Raw genomic sequence first — 16,871 nt, forward strand, 5'->3', positions numbered from 1 at the left:
AGATGTTTTTCTGACAGGCACCCATGAAGTTATTACTTTTTTTTGTTGACCAGAGTTAACCCCTATATATCCTATCCATTGGCTCAACACATGTTTTCTTATTGGTATGCCTACATGAATCCCATGTGGGACCACTGCAAGCTAGCCCATACTGGACCAACACCTATTTTACCCAAGCTGGTTCAATAGCGGTTGTCTTTGTGCAACTATCCTTTGGATATGGCCAAAATGAATCTCATGTATGACCAATGCATGCTAGCCCAGACTGGGCAAACTCCTATTTACTTTGGGTAGTACAAATTATTTTTATAGGATTCACAGGAGACAGGAGAGTATGCAGCCTCCTACACAAAATTCACAGTTGGAGTTGTGTGTGTGTGTGTGTGTGTATAACTGGCTGTTGTGTTTCAAATAATAATTTATAACCTAATGAGATTGCAGACCAGTCAATGTGTCCCAGTGTATTGTGCTTGAACACAATACACTTTATTGTGTTTAAGCACATAATTTTTTTAGATACACTTTAGATACATGATATAATATGATATATTCATGGTATTTTTTGACATATTTTTTTGAAGGAATACCTCAAGAAATACCTGACCCCCAGCAGTCCAAACTCCATCCATCCAATAGTATAAAAATGAGTAAGAAAAAGATTTGATCTTGTGCTACTTGAACAGTTTCAATAGTCTACACTTCTTGAATGAACCTTCTTTTCTCATCTTCTGCATTTTTGTCTGAGAGTCTGTGAATGTTCTGCCTCATTTTTCTTTATTTTTATTGAATTAACTCATCTCAGTCACCTTAAAGTTATGTTCATCAAATCATAACTTTTTTAACTACATGCAAACAGTTTGGAATTTCATAATGTACCAGTGGGGACTGCACATATTAAATTAGAAAGTTACTGTAGCCTGTTCAGGGGTTAAGCATTGGTGTGACAGTTACATTTCTGGCATTGAGTAGACACCCTTACCCAGAGCACCTTACAAATCTCATTTTATACAACTGAGCAATAAGGGCCTTGCTCAGGGGCCCAGCAGCAGCACATTGGTGAACCTGGGATTTGAACACACAACCTTCCAATCAATAGAGCACTGTCTTAACCAGTAAGCTACCAAACCCCCCATGGGATACAGGCATGATGTGGGTTGCCATGTAATGTAAATTTATTTGGCTATTATAGACCCTGGAAATTGTTTTGTCCATTCTGATTTTTTTCAGCTATAGGACAGTTTATGTGAACAATTATGCCTGCTAATGTACAACAATCAGCCATAATATTAAATTGAATATTATGAAGGGATTAACACTGACTATCTCCTCATCATGGCACCTGTTAGTGGGTGGGATATATTAGGCAGCAAGTGAACATTTTGTCCTTAAAGTTGATGTGTTAGACGCAGGAAAAATGGGCAAGCGTAAGGATTTGAGTGAGTTTGACAAAGGCCAAATTGTGATGGCTAGACCACTGGATCAGAGCATCTCCAAAACCGCAGTTCTTGTGGGGTGTTCCCGGGCTGCAGTGGTCAGTATCTATCAAAAGTGGTCCAAAAAAGGAACAATGTTGAACTGGCGACAGGGTCATGGGCGGCCAAGGCTCAATGATGGACATGAGGAGCGAAGGCTGGCCCGTGTGATCCGATCAAATGGACGAGCTACTGTTGCACAAATTGCTGGTTCTGAAAGAAAGCTGTCAGAATACACAGTGCATGATGGGTCAGGGCTGTTTTGAAGTCAAAAGAAGGGCCAACACAATATTATGCCTGATCGGTGTATGTAAAAATGGATTTAATAGTTCTCAGAAACATGCCTTTCAAAATGTTCATTTATTTTCCTGGCTTGCATATATTTGTTTTCTCAAATGAATTTATAGAGCAAAATAATGATTTCTTATGTACGGGAAGATGCACCTGATGTGTACAGTAGTTGCACCGCGCTGCATGATGGGGGCAGTGAAGGATCAAAATCCGGTTTTATTTCACAGCTAAAGCAGTCCGTTCCTCCTTCTTGCGTCCTCATCCGCTCGCAATGGCCTCGACCCGACTGGAGCGGTTTTGGGGTCGTTTGTTGCGTCTTGTCGTTAAAACGTTTTTGGCATTATTCAGGTTATTCGCACCTCAGCATCGAGGAAGCGCAGAAGGTCACCGGCTTCCCCCCATCACCGAGCCGCTGCTGCGCGTTTCCGCCGTTCAGCTCGCTCGGAACATCCGCCGCAAACAAGTGAGACACCGATTCACTGATTCACTTTTAATGCCTGTTTTATTATCCTGACGAAGGATAATACTGTGCGACATTTAATACGACCTCCTTTTAAACGGTTGTCACAAGGCTTTTTTTTTGTGGCTCAGATCTCAGGAAGGGATGCAAGGTGAAGTGTTTTGGTGGAATTATGGGAAGTGTAGTTTGGTTTGTTGGCTTGCTTAAACACAACTTTTTTCTTTCATATGTTTAAAGAAAGGCGGACTTACAACACCCGACTTATAAATAAAATAAATTAAACTGAAGGAATATTCGGATCATTATATGAGTGTGTGAAATAAGAGCTGAGGCAACTTGTTTTTGGGGTATTAAGGCTTGAATTTAATCATTTCAATTCAATTAACCACACACACACACACACACACACACACACACACACACACACAGGGTTAGGATATCGCCCGCAAAATAATAATAAGAAGAAGAGGAAGTAGAATCATCATCATCATGAATCCCCTGGCTATGCTTCCTGGGCCCCTGTTTTTTGCAAATCATTGCATTAGAAACACTGCAGCATTTCTTCAAACTAAAAAAAGGATGATTTATTTTAGTAGTTGCATGTCTTCAAGTCTGTGTACAGCACTTGGGCGTTTTAGAGTGTATAAAGGTCAAGACAATGAGCAGCCTATTGTTCAAGGCTTACATCCTAATCCAAACATGGCTTTAAATATGTGGGAATTAAATTCCAGAGGTTTTTATTCTTCTTCCTCTTTAAAACCAAATTGCAACATAGCATGCAAGGTAGATTTTTGTTCCCTATAGTGCTAAACAAGATAAATGTTTTCATTTGTTTATTAGAAAGTCTTTTTTTTTCTTTTTCTTTTTCTTTTTTACATTTAATGGTACAAACATCATCAAGCTTGTCTAATAAGCATGCCCTGTTATGCAGATTTAAAATGTATGGATACAATCTTAATTTTCAAATATTATATACATATATATGCTAAAAGATAAATACTGACATTTTTTAATGTAAATCTTTTCAGTCCTGAACCGTTTTATATTGCAGTTATAGTTAATATGACATTATATATATATATATATATATATATATATATATAAATATATATATATATATATATATATATATATATATATATATATATATAGTGTTGGTCCCCCTTTTGCTGCCAAAACAGCCCTGACCCGTCATGCACTGTGTATTCTAACACCTTTCTATCAGAACCAGCATTAACGTCTTCAGCAATCTGAGCAACAGTAGCTCGTCTGTTGGATTGGATCACACGGGCCAGCCTTCGCTTCCCATGTGCATTAGTGAGCCCTGGCTGCCCATGACCCTGTCGACAGTGTGGCATCTATCTAATGTTAAGCTTGAAAGTTTTTAAAGTTTCGTTTATTTGTACCATAGGTAACAAGTGTCCAGGTGGTTCAGGCTTACATCGATCGTATCCAGGAAGTCAACCCACTAATCAATGCTTTGGTTAAAGACAGGTGAGGAAGCCTTAAGTGTTCATTTGCAAATGTCATGGAGATTTTAACTCTGTTCTTATTATAGACTCTCTCTCTTTCTCTCTCTCTCTCTCTTTCTCTCTCTCTCTCTCTCTCTCTCTCTATCAGGTTTGGTGCAGCGCTCCAAGAAGCAGCACAGGTAGATAAACTGATAGAGGAGGAGACAGGAGGAGAGGATGTACTGGAGGACAGACTTCCTCTCCTCGGTGTGCCCTTTACTGTGAAAGAAGCCTTCGCCCTGCAAGGTAACTATAAAGCCACATATCTGTTCATTTAATAAGGCATCTATTCTTTAGGTGAAATAATTAGTAAAAATGCAAACTGTTACAATATACCTGACAATATATAGCATATTGGAATATAATGTGTATGATTGTACAGAATACAGTAAAGCAGGATATGATACATTATATACGTTCCATATACTGTACAAGCCAACCTCACAAGATTTCTGAAAGAGTCGCTAATTCTTATTTATGAATTCTTATGTGAGTGTTCCTACACAGTATGACATGCAGTGAAATGCTGTTTACAACTGTAGTCAAAAATAGAATTTAAAAAATAAAAAATATATGATAAAGTGCACATGTGGCTTAGTGGTTAGCACTGTTGCCTCACAGCAAGAAGGGTCCTGGGTTCAAATCCCGGGTTCAAACAGGCAGGGGCCTTTCTGTGTTGAGTTTGCATGTTCTCTCCATGCCTGCATGGGTTTACTCTGGGTACTCTGGTTTCCTCCCACAGTCCAAAAAACATGTACATTAGGTGGATTGATAATTCTAAATTGCCCATAGGTGTGAGTGTGTGTGGTTGTCTGTCTATATGTGGCCTGTGATGGACTGGTGACCTGTCCAGGGTGTACCCCTGCCTTTTGCCCAATGTGTGCTGGGATAGGCTCCAGCAGACCCCCGTGACCCTAAATAAAGTGGGTATAGAAAATGGATGGATGGATGATAAAGTGGAAATAAAATGGAATTAGCTGTAAAAAAAAAAAAAAATATATATATATATATATATATATATATATATATATATATATATATATATAAAATATATATATATATATATATAAAACACATGAATACAATACAATATTGTGATATAACTGTGAATAAAGTGCAAATGTATGCAATACTATATTCATATCATTTCTGAGATAAAGTTGTATTAAAAAATATGACTGAATATTAATATGACTGAAAGGCTAATAGGATTGATAGTTTAACTATACTGCAAATACTAGCTAACTGGTTATTTGACAGAATATCTGAATATAGCATGTTAACTGGAATCAGTACTTTTAAGAATAAATTGTTGAGTGTATCTGCGAGATTAAATAGAGACTCAAAAACACAAATCGTTCCAAAGACACACCAACAGTATAGGGAAAGTCAACAGACCCTTCTGTAATAAGAATGCAATTCCAGCAGTATTTTCTCTATCTCTCTGTCTTTCCCTCTCTATCTCTTAGGCATGCCCAATTCTACAGGACTGCTGAGCAGGAGGGCGGTGGTTTCAGGAGTGGATGCCCCACCTGTGGCTCTGCTAAAGCGAGCTGGGGCAATTCCACTTGGTGTGACCAATTGCAGTGAGCTGGCCATGTGGCTGGAGTCTCACAACCACCTTTATGGCATTACCAGAAACCCTTATGACCTCAAGAGGATAGCAGGGGGCAGCTCAGGTTAGGATATATGTAGTATATATATAAGTATTCATCTAAACCTGTTCCATCCACACACACCCCTTTAAAACTCAAACCATTTTTTTCTTTATAATCATTAGATGACATTTTCTGCTTGAACCTTAGAATAGTTTTGGCAAAATTGGTTCTTTGGCTTCATGTAGACTACAGAATTATCAAATACAAATCTATTTTCTCACTCACTACCTCTCTCTCTATCTCTCTCTCTCTATCTTTTTTCAGGGGGAGAGGGAAGTATAATAGGTAGTGGTGCTTCTGTGATTGGAGTGGGATCAGACGTTGGTGGAAGCATTCGCATACCTTGCTTTTTTAACGGCATCTTTGGACATAAGCCAACAGCAGGTAAGAATTGATGTGTGTAAGATAAATGCCACATGATAAATGCCACTTAGTTCCTTAGTCTTGTGTAGACTGTAATGAGGTTTAATATCATTTTGCTTTTGTCTGCAGGTATAGTAAATAATGGAGGTCAGTATCCTCCAGCATCTGGACAGCAGCCAGGCTTCCTCTGTACAGGCCCCATGTGCCGCTACGCTGAGGATCTTTTGCCCATGCTGAGGATTATGGCAGGACCCAATGCAGAAAAGTAAGTCCAACCAATGAAACTGAGGATGGAAGCTAGAGTTTTGAAGGTTGCAATCAAATCTCAGGACTGTATAAATGCTTAGATTGAATCCACTTATTTTTTAGCCAAACTAGTAAATGTGTTCAGCTTAGGCAGCTTACGCAGTAACATATCTTAGATTTAATAATACCACCTTCTTAGTAGTACATTTAAGCAATTTGCAAGATGCTTTATCCAGAGTGACTTACACTTGTATCTTTATACATGTTGAGGGCTAAGGATCTTGCTCAAGGGCCCAGCAGTGGTAGTTTTGTGGTGCTGGGATTTAAACTCACAACTTTTGTTCAGTAGTCTAATGACTTATCCACTGGCTCTTTATAATAGTCTCTACTATATGAGCTGCACTATGATCAGAAATACAAACTCAGAAAACTATTAAAAACCTATGAAACCCATAAATCTGCTCTACCTTCCCACAGATTATCCCTCTCTACTAATGTGGATCTAAAGAAACTCCGGTTCTTCTCTGTTCCTCATGATGGAGGGTCACCTCTTCTCTCTCCTGTAGATCCACAACTGATTCAGGCACAGAAGAAGGTGTGTGTGTGTGTGTCTTCATTTTTAATAGCTACACAAAAACATTACAAACTTCCTAAGTGTAATGCGTTTGTGTGTTTCAGGTGGTTGAACAGTTAGAGGCTGATTTAGGGGTCCGAGTTCAAGAATTGCGCATTCCTCAGTTCAAATATTCCTTTCAGATCTGGGGAGCCATGATGTCTTCACCTGGCAAGGATGGAAAGGTTTGATTGTGTTGTTTGTAAAGTCCATAAAAGCGAGAAAAAAGAAACACAACTTCAATAAAAAAAAAAGTCATTTCTTTCCAGATATATGAAAACAGCAGAACTGACTGTGTTAAAGGGTATTTCCTCTAAGTTGTCTTTCCTACATAACATTTAAACTTTTTTTGCATGTTTAAGAGACAGGAGCATTCACGAGAAATAAAATAGAATATGAATACCCATTAGTCCATTAAGCTAATTGAAAATGAAATGTAAAGTGTTATCGACTGTATTCTACCTATTGTCGTATCTTACAAGACATTACAATGCTAAAGTGGCACTTGTTAGTAAACTTAAAACCAAGAGATCAAGTGAATATGATTATCATCTTCAGGAACAGGCTTCGTTATCCAATCACGTGGGTTTGGTTAATGTTTAAATCAAATATTAGAATGTTTAATATTCTAATATTAGACAGAGAATTAGATAAAGTATATTCATTGTGACTTTGATCATGGTGTGGTTGTCGGTACCAGATAGGCTGGCTGGGAATTTCACATTCAGCAATCTCTAGACTTTACACAGAATGGTGTAAAAACATCCTGTAAATGGAGGATCTGCAAGCTGAAACACCTTGTTGATCAAAGGAGAATGACCAGCCTGGTCTGCACTTGCAGGAAGTCTACAGAACTTAAATGAGCACTCTACAACTGCGGTGAGCAGAAAAGCATTACACCATGCACACCACATCAAACCTTGAACTGCCCACTTTGGGTAAGTCTGTGTCCATGATAGCCTCAGACTCTTGTTCTTGGCTGGCAGGACTGAAACCTGATGTTCTTCTGCTCATCAGATGCAATTCTCCTCACCATGGTTGTAAAGAGAAAACACACAGAATATAGTTTGGTGGTGGTGATGAGGGTTTAAATGGTCAACCAAGATGTTTCTGTCAATCAGTATTAAGACTTCCAAACCTTTATATTAATCTTTAAGCTTTATATTTGGATTGATATGTGCTAACTGAGGACTGTTAACTGTTAACTGCTAACTGTTTTTATTTCAGCCCCCTACTACTTTTGCTGAGCTGATGGGTGGAGGAGAGAAGAAGGTGTGGCCTGTGTGGGAGTTTTTCAAATGGTTTCTAGGACTGTCCTCTCACACCATGGCTGCTATAGGTACATGCTTCTGTTATTGTGTCTATAAAAGAGAAGGACGGGGGATAGATATCACAACTGTAACCCAGGAGTTCATTTCAATCGCGCCCTGTCTCTGTTGCTCAGGTCTGGCTCTGGTGGAGATGTTTCAGAGCTCACAGCCATCTCAGTTCATTCTGCAGCAGAAAGAGAGTTTGCAAAAGGATCTGGAGGAACTTTTGGGTACTGATGGAGTGCTGTTGTATCCTTCACACCCTCAACTGGCACCGAAACACCACCAGCCTCTGTTCACCCCCTTCAACTTCTCTTACACAGGTCAGCCTTGATTCTTCTTTGACTTTCGGTAATGTTTGAATCTCTTTCTGTTTCCTTGGCCTTTTTTGGTTTGAGTTCCCCCTGAATAATCATATCTAAAGTTTCAACAAGGTCCACCATGTCTTGGATATGCATTATAAAAAGTATACTCATACAATTTTCTGAGATGGCCCCAAAATTGAAGACCACCTTGTCATGAGCCTAGTCTCTGGTGTTGCCATTTACCAAACAATACTTTATTATTATTTATTATATCTAGAGGAACTAACCTAATAATCATGTCACACACAATGATATGAAAATGCCCAATAAACCCAGCAAGCATGGGTAGCCTCACAAAGTAGCTTGAGCAAATCTGGTAACCTGGGTAGTCATGGAATCCATTCAGTGGACACTAGAGACACTTTTGAGACTCATAAAAAGTTCTAAACAGATATCCATCATGGGTGCTAGCTTTATTTCTAACTATTGAAGAATTCAATCAAAATGCTTCCTGCTCTTGTTGACTCAACCACTCGAGCCTCAAGGGGGTAATAAAGCACCTGTGCAGCATTAAGATGGTGTTTCTCATAAGAAACAGTGAAGAGAAACCAATGAGAGTCTGTTAAAAATGTACTGCAACACAGCCATGTCTACCAATGTTGCCTTCTTCTCTTATAGGTTTTATATATTCATTTGTCATGTTGTATTAGAGAGCCAAAGGATTTGCATGTAATCATAAAGACATATTATTACTCGCTTTTCTTGTCATGCTTTTCTACAAATGTCTTTCTGGGTGCAGGAATCTTTAATATCCTCGGGCTGCCAGTGACCCAGTGTCCTTTAGGGCTTAGTGTGGAGGGTTTGCCTCTTGGACTGCAGCTTGTGGCAGGAAAGCTACAGGATCATCTCTCTTTGGCCACTGCTCTGTACCTGGAGAAAGCTTTAGGAGGATGGAGGGAGCCGGGTCACACTGAGCGCACACCGAACAGCACCTCGAATGATCTCAGTAATGCTACATAACTACTAAACTGTCCATGCATTAATTAGTTACTTTATCTTCTTAAAGCTTACAGTTTCCACATAATAATGTGGCTTACGGAATATTAAGAATATTAAGAGAGGAAAGAAGATAGGAAGGAAGGCTGAAAAATAGAAAGAAGAAAGGAAATAATGTAATGTAATAATAATAAGATATACCACAGAGATGAATGTGTAATGTTGTAATTTAATTTAATATATAGCAATTAAATTACAATTAAAATATTGAGACATTAAATATAAATAGAAAGAAAGAAAGAAAAAGAAAGAAAGAAAGAAAGAAAGAAAGAAAGAAAGAAAGAAAGAAAGAAAGAAAAGGATATGTATTATTAAAACAAGCCACAAAGATCAATGTCATTTTGCTGTGATGAAGGAAAAGGCAGAAAGACTGAAGGAAAGGAAAGTAAATGGAAAGGAAAGGAAAGGAAAGGAAAGGGTAAATAAAAAGAAAGAAAGAAAGAAAGAAAGAAAGAAAGAAAGAAAGAAAGAAAGAAAGAAAAGGATATGTATTATTAAAACAAGCCACAAAGATCAATGTCTTTTTGCTGTGATGAAAGAAAAGACAGAAAGACTGAAGGAAAGGAAAATAAATGGAATGGAAAGGAAAGGAAAGGAAATGGGGAATAAAAAAAGAAAGTAAGGAAGGGAGGGACGAAAGAAAGAAAGAAAGAAAGAAAGAAAGAAAGAAAGAAAGAAAGAAAGAAAGAAAGAAAGAAAGAAAGAAAGAAAGAAAGAAAACCCTGCAAGGAGGAAGAAAGGAAATATGTGATAATATTAAAGTACACCACAGAGATTAATATGTAATTTTGTAATTTAAATCCTTTTTAAATTACTATTACACTATAGAGATAATATATATAAATACAAAGGAAATGTATTCTCATTAAGACATGTCACAGAGAGAAAGAAAGAAATGTGTACTACATGCTACATAAATGAATGTGTCATTTTATTGTGACTTTTTTTAAACAGCAGAATAGTATTGCAGATTCCTGTGAACACGTTTATTAAAGAAACAAGGAGTAAGAATGAAAAGTAAATGTCATATTTATGCATATTAAAACGTTTCCATAAAATAAACAGCTTTCAGACTTTAACAGGATGGAGTATGGTTCATTTATTAAGAACTGGAGAGTGAAAACATCTTTAGAGGTGTCCGAGTTGATTTTTGTGTTTACATATCACACACACACACACAAAAGAAAGAGAAAACAAGCTGAGTCATGGTCTAAGACCACTTGGAGTACTGAAATGGACCAGGTGTGGTTGAAAGGTTCAGGGTTCACAGTTGTTTATTTGTCACATACGTTTTTCTTAGTTAATTGTCTCACATTGCAACAAAGAACAACAGAGAAAAATAGAATAAATGTGATAGATATAATAATAAAATAAACAAATGGTAAAAATACAAGCTCTTGACTCTGGAAATGTAATGAAATGTATACAGTTTATTTTGTGACAAATGTTTTTGTATTGCAGATTGTGTGTGTGTGGTAAATCTGAAAATAAAAACCTCTTAGTCCCTGATCTAGTAAATTATCATGATGGTGCTACTCTTTCTTCAGAGAGAGAACTATAATTCATGCTGTATATCCAATAATGTATTTATAAAAAACATGCAATCAAGACAGAACAGCCTTGTGTAACTTGTGTACTTCTTAACTTTTTTGTCTACTTCTCAACTTCACGTGTTGGAGGGGGAGCAACTGTGACACGTGAGTGGCGGCGCGAGACGTAACACCTTGTTTTCCTCAAAAAAAATATGGGCGGGGTCTTTGTGAAGCCTTTTGCCGCGTTCGCCGACTAGTTTAGAAAAATCAAGGCAAAGCGGAGCGCGTGCACGCGAGTGATCAATTGCGCAGTGTGAATGACCAAAAACTCGGTCTGACCGAGTCGCCGACTCCCGTGAAATATTTGGCATGCTGAATATCTGGACCTGTCGGCGACTCAAAGTCGTGCAGTGTGAAAGGAGCTCTGACTGATGCATACCTCGTCGATGACCTACAGCCAATGAGAGAGCGAGATACAGGGCAGCGGTCAGTTCGGGGAGGAGTTATAGACCACAATATCAGCAAGTAAGGCTTCGGTTGGAGTACAATATTATAGTTTATAGGTTTTTATCAGACGAAAATGTCTCAAATATAGTTATAACAGAATAAATAAGCTTTACAATTACATCAAACAGAATTAAACAGAAATATTTCCTTGACCAACCGCAGCAGCACATTGCAAATTTATTCATTTGTTCAAATTATGCAGTCCTTGTTCTCAGGCACTGACCATTTGGCTCGCGAACTTTTTTACAGTCTCGCGCGAGACCTCTGACAGCACGTGTGATCTTGCGTTATTTCCCTCTTATTATTTCTCGCGTACATTCGGTGGTGAAACGCAATAGGCTCACGCGCTTCAGTTTCCAAGGTTAAAGTTCACATAGATAAAGCTCATTGTCTTTCGTGATAAAAAAAAAACACTGTAGGCCAGACGAAATTAACTTGCTATTACTGTTATTATTAAGTGTTATTATAGTCTTGGAGAATGAAAGGACATGTGAGAGAAGCGCTCGCGGATGAGCGGCTCATTGTGCGCCAGTTCCGGTTCGAGGACAACGCTGATGTGCAGCGGATATTCCGCGAGGGCATGCTGGAGATGATCCCGGACACGGCGTTCCGCGCGCTCAGACACCATCCTGAAAGTCTGCTCCTCTACTTGTTCATGCTGAGTGAGTGTCCATGACCATCATGCACCACCTAGTGATATCTCTATTAAGAATAATCAGGGGTATTCATTTATTAGTCTTTAAAACACTGCTTCAGACCCAGGCAATACACCATGGATGTAACATGCACTAGTCCCTCACAGTCACTCCTATACTCACATTTTTGGTAACTCCAGAGGACCCAGAGTCATTCTCTGATACACACCAGTCCATCACCATGCACATACACACAAACACCTACAGGCAATGTATCTAGGCCAGTCAATCTACTGGTGTGGTATTTGGGAGGTGGGAAGAGACTGGAAAAACCCACATGTACACAGGGAGAATATGTAGATCAAGGGTGTCCAATTTTATCCACAAAGGGCTGGTGTAGGTGCAGGTTTTCATACCAAAGTCAAGCAGAAGCCACACCTGAGTGTATTGAAAGCCAAGATCAATTGATCAAACAGGTGGAATCAGGTGTGGCCCCTGCTTGATTTTGGTGTGAAAATCTGCACCCACACCAGCCCTTTGTGGATAAGATTGGACACCCCCTGAAGTAGAGGAAAGCTATACAGACAATAACCCAAGATCAGGGACAAGATGGCTGGGACAGGAGTCTCCAGTTCACGGACCAGCATGCTTTGGTGAGGAAATCAGATAGAGCCTGGAGCAAACCCATGCATACACCAAAAGCCCATACAAAGAATCTTCACAAACAGTAACCTGAGCTCAAGATCAAACCCTTGATCAGTATGGAAAATGCAACACTATACCCTGAGCTTATTGTGTGTAATGTTTGTTTTATACATTCCCTTTCATGTACCAATTCTGGAGGATGCGATATAGTGGTCATATGCAACAATAAAGCTTCTGTTAAAAGTTTTATACATTTTAAAGTGTGCCGATCATTCTGGAACTGACTGTATACTGTTATGTATACTATACTCCATCACCAAGTCTTGCAAACATATTTATACATATTTATGCTTTCCAGTCCTGTCTTTCTTGCTGACTGAGTCTTTGATCTTTACCTGCTGTGTCCCTCTGCTGGTGCTGTTGGCACGCTACCACTACAGTCGGCAAGTGATCCTCAGGTGTCTGGAGCGTACACAAAACACAGACATGAGTGACATTGAAAAGTACTACCTGAAATCACCAGGCAAGTTTGCACAAAATGCAAAAAGCCCAATGTTTACCTTTTTATACAGTGGAATTAACCCCTACAGTTGGATTAACCCCTTCATTTATCAAGCCAGAATACAAATTAATTTATTTATTAAAAAATCTGTAGGAGTATTTGCACTTGAAATTGTGTATTTATGAAAATCTAGTTAGAAAAATGTTTGTATCTTGTGAGAGCTCCTGAGCTCCCTAATGTGAACTTTGAGTAATAGGTTTCGCACCTACTTCCTGCACAAAATCAGATACAAACATTAAACAGATACAAATTATGGTGTTACATTATACCTCAATATGCATGTATACTATGTGTACATACAGTATATAGTGTGTGTAAGTGTATGCATGTGTATATTTATATGTGAAGGGACCACATTTATCATCACTGGATACTGTGTTCTTCAGAATCATTGCTTTACTTTCTCATTTTCATCTACACATCAGGGTCAGGTTTCTGGGTAGCAGTGCTGGAAGGCCGTGTAGTTGGTATAGTGGCAGTGAAGCCACATGGGACTGACTCTCTGGAGCTGCTCCGCATGTCTGTGGACCACCACTGTCGGAAGGGTGGAGTTGGTTCAACTCTGGGTCGCACAGTGCTGGAGTTTGCACGCCAATTTGCACACACTGCCTTGTCCACTTCATCATTTTCAGTCATTCTGGGCACCACAGCTTACACCCCAGCTGCCCACCGCCTGTACTGGTCACTTGGTTTCTGCCATGTTGGCACCACGGAGGGCTACACTATACCTGGTGATGATGGCCCCATTTGGCAGTGGCTATTTTACAGAGTGCGTCATCACCATTACAGACTTGAAATAAAATGAATGTAGTTCGATTGGAATTAAGTGTGTGGAAAAATTCTTGTACTTATATGCATTCTCTACTGATTAATTGTATCAGTTACAGATCTTGCAGATTACTTCATATTTAATCAATGTATTATTAGATCACAGTATGATTTAAGAAACAGCTGCAATAAATATGATTCTGCAACAAAAATGGCAGCCAGACTTGGAGTTTAAATGAAGATGATTTAAATGACAGACTTAATACATCTCATATTACATCATGTATACATTAACTTGGACACAATGGATAATGGATTCTACACTACGGATCAGAAGATTCTAGGTTCAACTCCTTTCTGGCTTGGCCACCTTTGGGCACAGTGGTAGCTCTAGTGGTTAAGGCTCTGGGTTGTTAATCAGGGTTCAAGCCCCAGCACTGCCAAGCTGCCAATGTTGGGCCTTTGAGCAAGGCCCCCAACCCCCATGCTTCAGGGGGCGCTGCGTCATGGCTGACCCTGCACCTGACCCCAACCCTCCAAGAATGGGATATGTGAAGAAAGAATTCCACTGTTTAGTAATGTATATGTAACGAATAAAGGCTACTTACCTTCTATAATCATGTGCAAGGTTACCAGTAACATCTGCTGTGCAGTGCTGTACAGTTTTCCTGAAGCTAAAATGAGCTGTAACTGGTACATTGTATAGGTCACTTGGAACACCACTCAAAAAGAACACTGCAAACTTAGATCAGGTGTCCTTGATGGACATACAGAGGACATTTCTTGACTCTTATCCATTGAGAGATAAGGGCCTTTGCTCAACGCCCCAACAGTGGCAGCTTGGTGGGACTGGGATTCAAACTCAACCTTCTGATCAGTGTAGAACACCTTAACCACTAAGCTACCACGTCCCCTTAGAGAGTGCAGACAGAAACATCACCCATTTAATCATGCATTGTAATTAAATTATGATGCAACGGTCATTGATAGTAATGGGTTTTTTTTATATTTCATTTGTGCTGTGTCATAGAGACCATGGCTATTAGTTTGTGTGTGTGTGTGTGGCTTTTAATTCTTACCTGTTCCACTTTTTCACTCTGATGCCTCTGAAACAATATGCACTTATGTTACAGTTATACCCCATTCTCACATTTTACACTTTAAGAAAGACCTTACACTTTATAGTCCTGTTGTTGTTTTGATGTTTTTCCACAAATAGCAATAAATCAATTCAATTAAACAATAAATTTGTCAAGCGTAGCATTATTTGGCTGAGTCATGGTGAAATTGGGCGGGATTATATTTTGATTATGTCACATAATGTATATATAGAGAGAGAGTACAATCTGGCAACCCTGCTACTCTGAGTTCACACTGAGCAAGCTCTGTACCTGCTTATGATTTTCTGAGCCCATATTCCAGCACAGGAAGTAAGTGAAAATTGCTAGCTTAACTAGTTTCTGTTCACTGTTATTAAATGCAGTTCTTCTAGGTTTGTGTGTTATCCGTATATCTCTCTCACACACAGCATATCTCAGGCTTTGTGTAGGTAAATGATTTACAACATGCTGCTTTGGGTAGCCATTTTTAACCTTAAGTCAGTTGTGTAGAGTCAGTTAAATGTTCTTGCAATTAAAGTAAGTGCATAAATATCTGGAAAAGGATTTCTAAAGGAAGCATTGCATTAAAGGCAGTGAACTTTGGGAGACCTCCAGCCCCCTGTTAAGCATAAACAGCACATGCACCTACACTATTAGATTTCAAATGATAAGAAATAAGTAGCGGATAATAATGAGGGTTTTTTTAAATGGTTATAACCATTAACCATAACCAAACTCATTATTAGCTAATATTGATAACTACTTATGGAAGGTTAGAACAATTGTTTAGCAAGAAAATTTCTGTTATGTCATAAATCATTCAGTGACATTAAAATGCATATTGATATAACTAATTAGGTAAAAGTGCAATGTTATTATGATAGCATGCAGCGTTGTGTGATAAGATCAGAAAGTTAGAGGATGTGTTGAGTCTAAAGGATCGCACTGCAGCATACAAGACAATACCCTGATACTCTGAACTACACAGCGACTATTATTTCACTGTGAAACTGTGGCACAGAGCTTATTATTGGGGTACTTGGCATTTTAATGTGTTTATTTCACAGTGTAACTTGAGCAGTGCAACGATTTTAGTATAAAATGATTTATTCCATAATGTTGTTGGATTTGTGACTGTGACTAGTAGGTAAGTTTTGATTAAATTCCCAAGAGAGACTTTCCAGTTTCTCAGTAACTCTTCAAGAATGAGTAAAAAGAAACTGGTGAAAGGCTGACTGATTATTATACAACATTAAACAACCATAATTTTATAAAAACGTTGATGTGTCAGTCTATATTATCTAAAAATTAAAATAATTACATTTTTTTGCCATTTAAGAATCATATAGATTGCTGGAGCAAAGCAATCAACTTCTGAGGGGTAACAGTAACTTCATGGCAGGCCATATCATACCACCCCAGCACTGATTAGTTTCCTACAATGGCTCAACCTGAAGCTGTATATTCCTGTAGTGAAAATGCTTCAAGCGGTCAGCTGGCTTTTATTAACACAACCTTGCACCGGCATGCAGATGGCATTCACCACTTCCTTGAGGCATTATAGAGTTCAGATTTAGTCACGTCATGTAAATAATTCAGCAGTACTAATGTGAGACTTGTGAAATAATCCCTGTGAATTCTTAAACACACGGCATTTATGGTTTTATATAAAACAATACAACTGTAAGACTTCAGTTTTATGCTTTTAAGTAAAACACGGTGGAAAAGAATCACTCATACACTCCGACACTTTACAGCATTTTACAGTATGAGACACTGATCCAGAGCAACTTACAGAAGTGATTTATATTCTCTATTAATATATATATATATATAT

At 38.6% G+C, this 16,871-nt stretch overlaps 2 protein-coding genes across 3 annotated transcripts; both read left to right on the forward strand.

Moving 5' to 3' along the window:
* Positions 1-1,958: 1,958 nt before the first annotated feature.
* On the forward strand, positions 1,959-10,364 carry faah2a (fatty acid amide hydrolase 2a). The gene is made up of 11 exons (XM_058386541.1): positions 1,959-2,226; positions 3,635-3,717; positions 3,844-3,980; positions 5,204-5,413; positions 5,657-5,776; positions 5,885-6,020; positions 6,479-6,596; positions 6,680-6,799; positions 7,842-7,953; positions 8,059-8,247; positions 9,029-10,364. The coding sequence occupies exons 1-11, from the start codon at positions 2,035-2,037 to the stop codon at positions 9,247-9,249; spliced, it is 1,638 nt and encodes a 545-aa protein (XP_058242524.1). The 5' UTR covers positions 1,959-2,034; the 3' UTR covers positions 9,250-10,364.
* Positions 10,365-10,916: 552 nt separating this feature from the next.
* On the forward strand, positions 10,917-15,306 carry LOC131351229 (N-acetylaspartate synthetase-like). 2 transcript variants are annotated; one of them, XM_058386542.1, is made up of 4 exons: positions 10,917-11,342; positions 11,783-11,986; positions 12,963-13,127; positions 13,592-15,305. In XM_058386542.1, the coding sequence occupies exons 2-4, from the start codon at positions 11,803-11,805 to the stop codon at positions 13,969-13,971; spliced, it is 729 nt and encodes a 242-aa protein (XP_058242525.1). In that variant the 5' UTR covers positions 10,917-11,342; positions 11,783-11,802; the 3' UTR covers positions 13,972-15,305. The 2 variants fall into 2 exon arrangements, with proteins under 2 accessions (XP_058242525.1, XP_058242526.1); XM_058386543.1 differs by lacking the exon at positions 10,917-11,342 and adding an exon at positions 11,353-11,685 and having other exon boundaries at positions 13,592-15,306.
* Positions 15,307-16,871: the final 1,565 nt, after the last annotated feature.

The sequence above is a fragment of the Hemibagrus wyckioides genome, linkage group LG03 (assembly GCF_019097595.1).
Source record: "Hemibagrus wyckioides isolate EC202008001 linkage group LG03, SWU_Hwy_1.0, whole genome shotgun sequence".
NCBI lineage: Eukaryota > Metazoa > Chordata > Actinopteri > Siluriformes > Bagridae > Hemibagrus > Hemibagrus wyckioides.

What these genes read in the sequence shown, in the direction of transcription:
- faah2a (XM_058386541.1), top strand. Translation starts at nt 2,035, where the DNA reads ATGGCCTCGACCCGACTGGAGCGGTTTTGGGGTCGTTTGTTGCGTCTT. An exon ending in TGGACATAAGCCAACAGCAG is followed by an intron (nt 5,777 to 5,884) that starts GTAAGAATTGAT and finishes TTTTGTCTGCAG; the next exon opens with GTATAGTAAATAATGGAGGT. An exon ending in TCACACCATGGCTGCTATAG is followed by an intron (nt 7,954 to 8,058) that starts GTACATGCTTCT and finishes TCTGTTGCTCAG; the next exon opens with GTCTGGCTCTGGTGGAGATG.
- LOC131351229 (XM_058386542.1), top strand. Translation starts at nt 11,803, where the DNA reads ATGAAAGGACATGTGAGAGAAGCGCTCGCGGATGAGCGGCTCATTGTG. An exon ending in CCTCTACTTGTTCATGCTGA is followed by an intron (nt 11,987 to 12,962) that starts GTGAGTGTCCAT and finishes TATGCTTTCCAG; the next exon opens with TCCTGTCTTTCTTGCTGACT. An exon ending in GTACTACCTGAAATCACCAG is followed by an intron (nt 13,128 to 13,591) that starts GCAAGTTTGCAC and finishes TCTACACATCAG; the next exon opens with GGTCAGGTTTCTGGGTAGCA.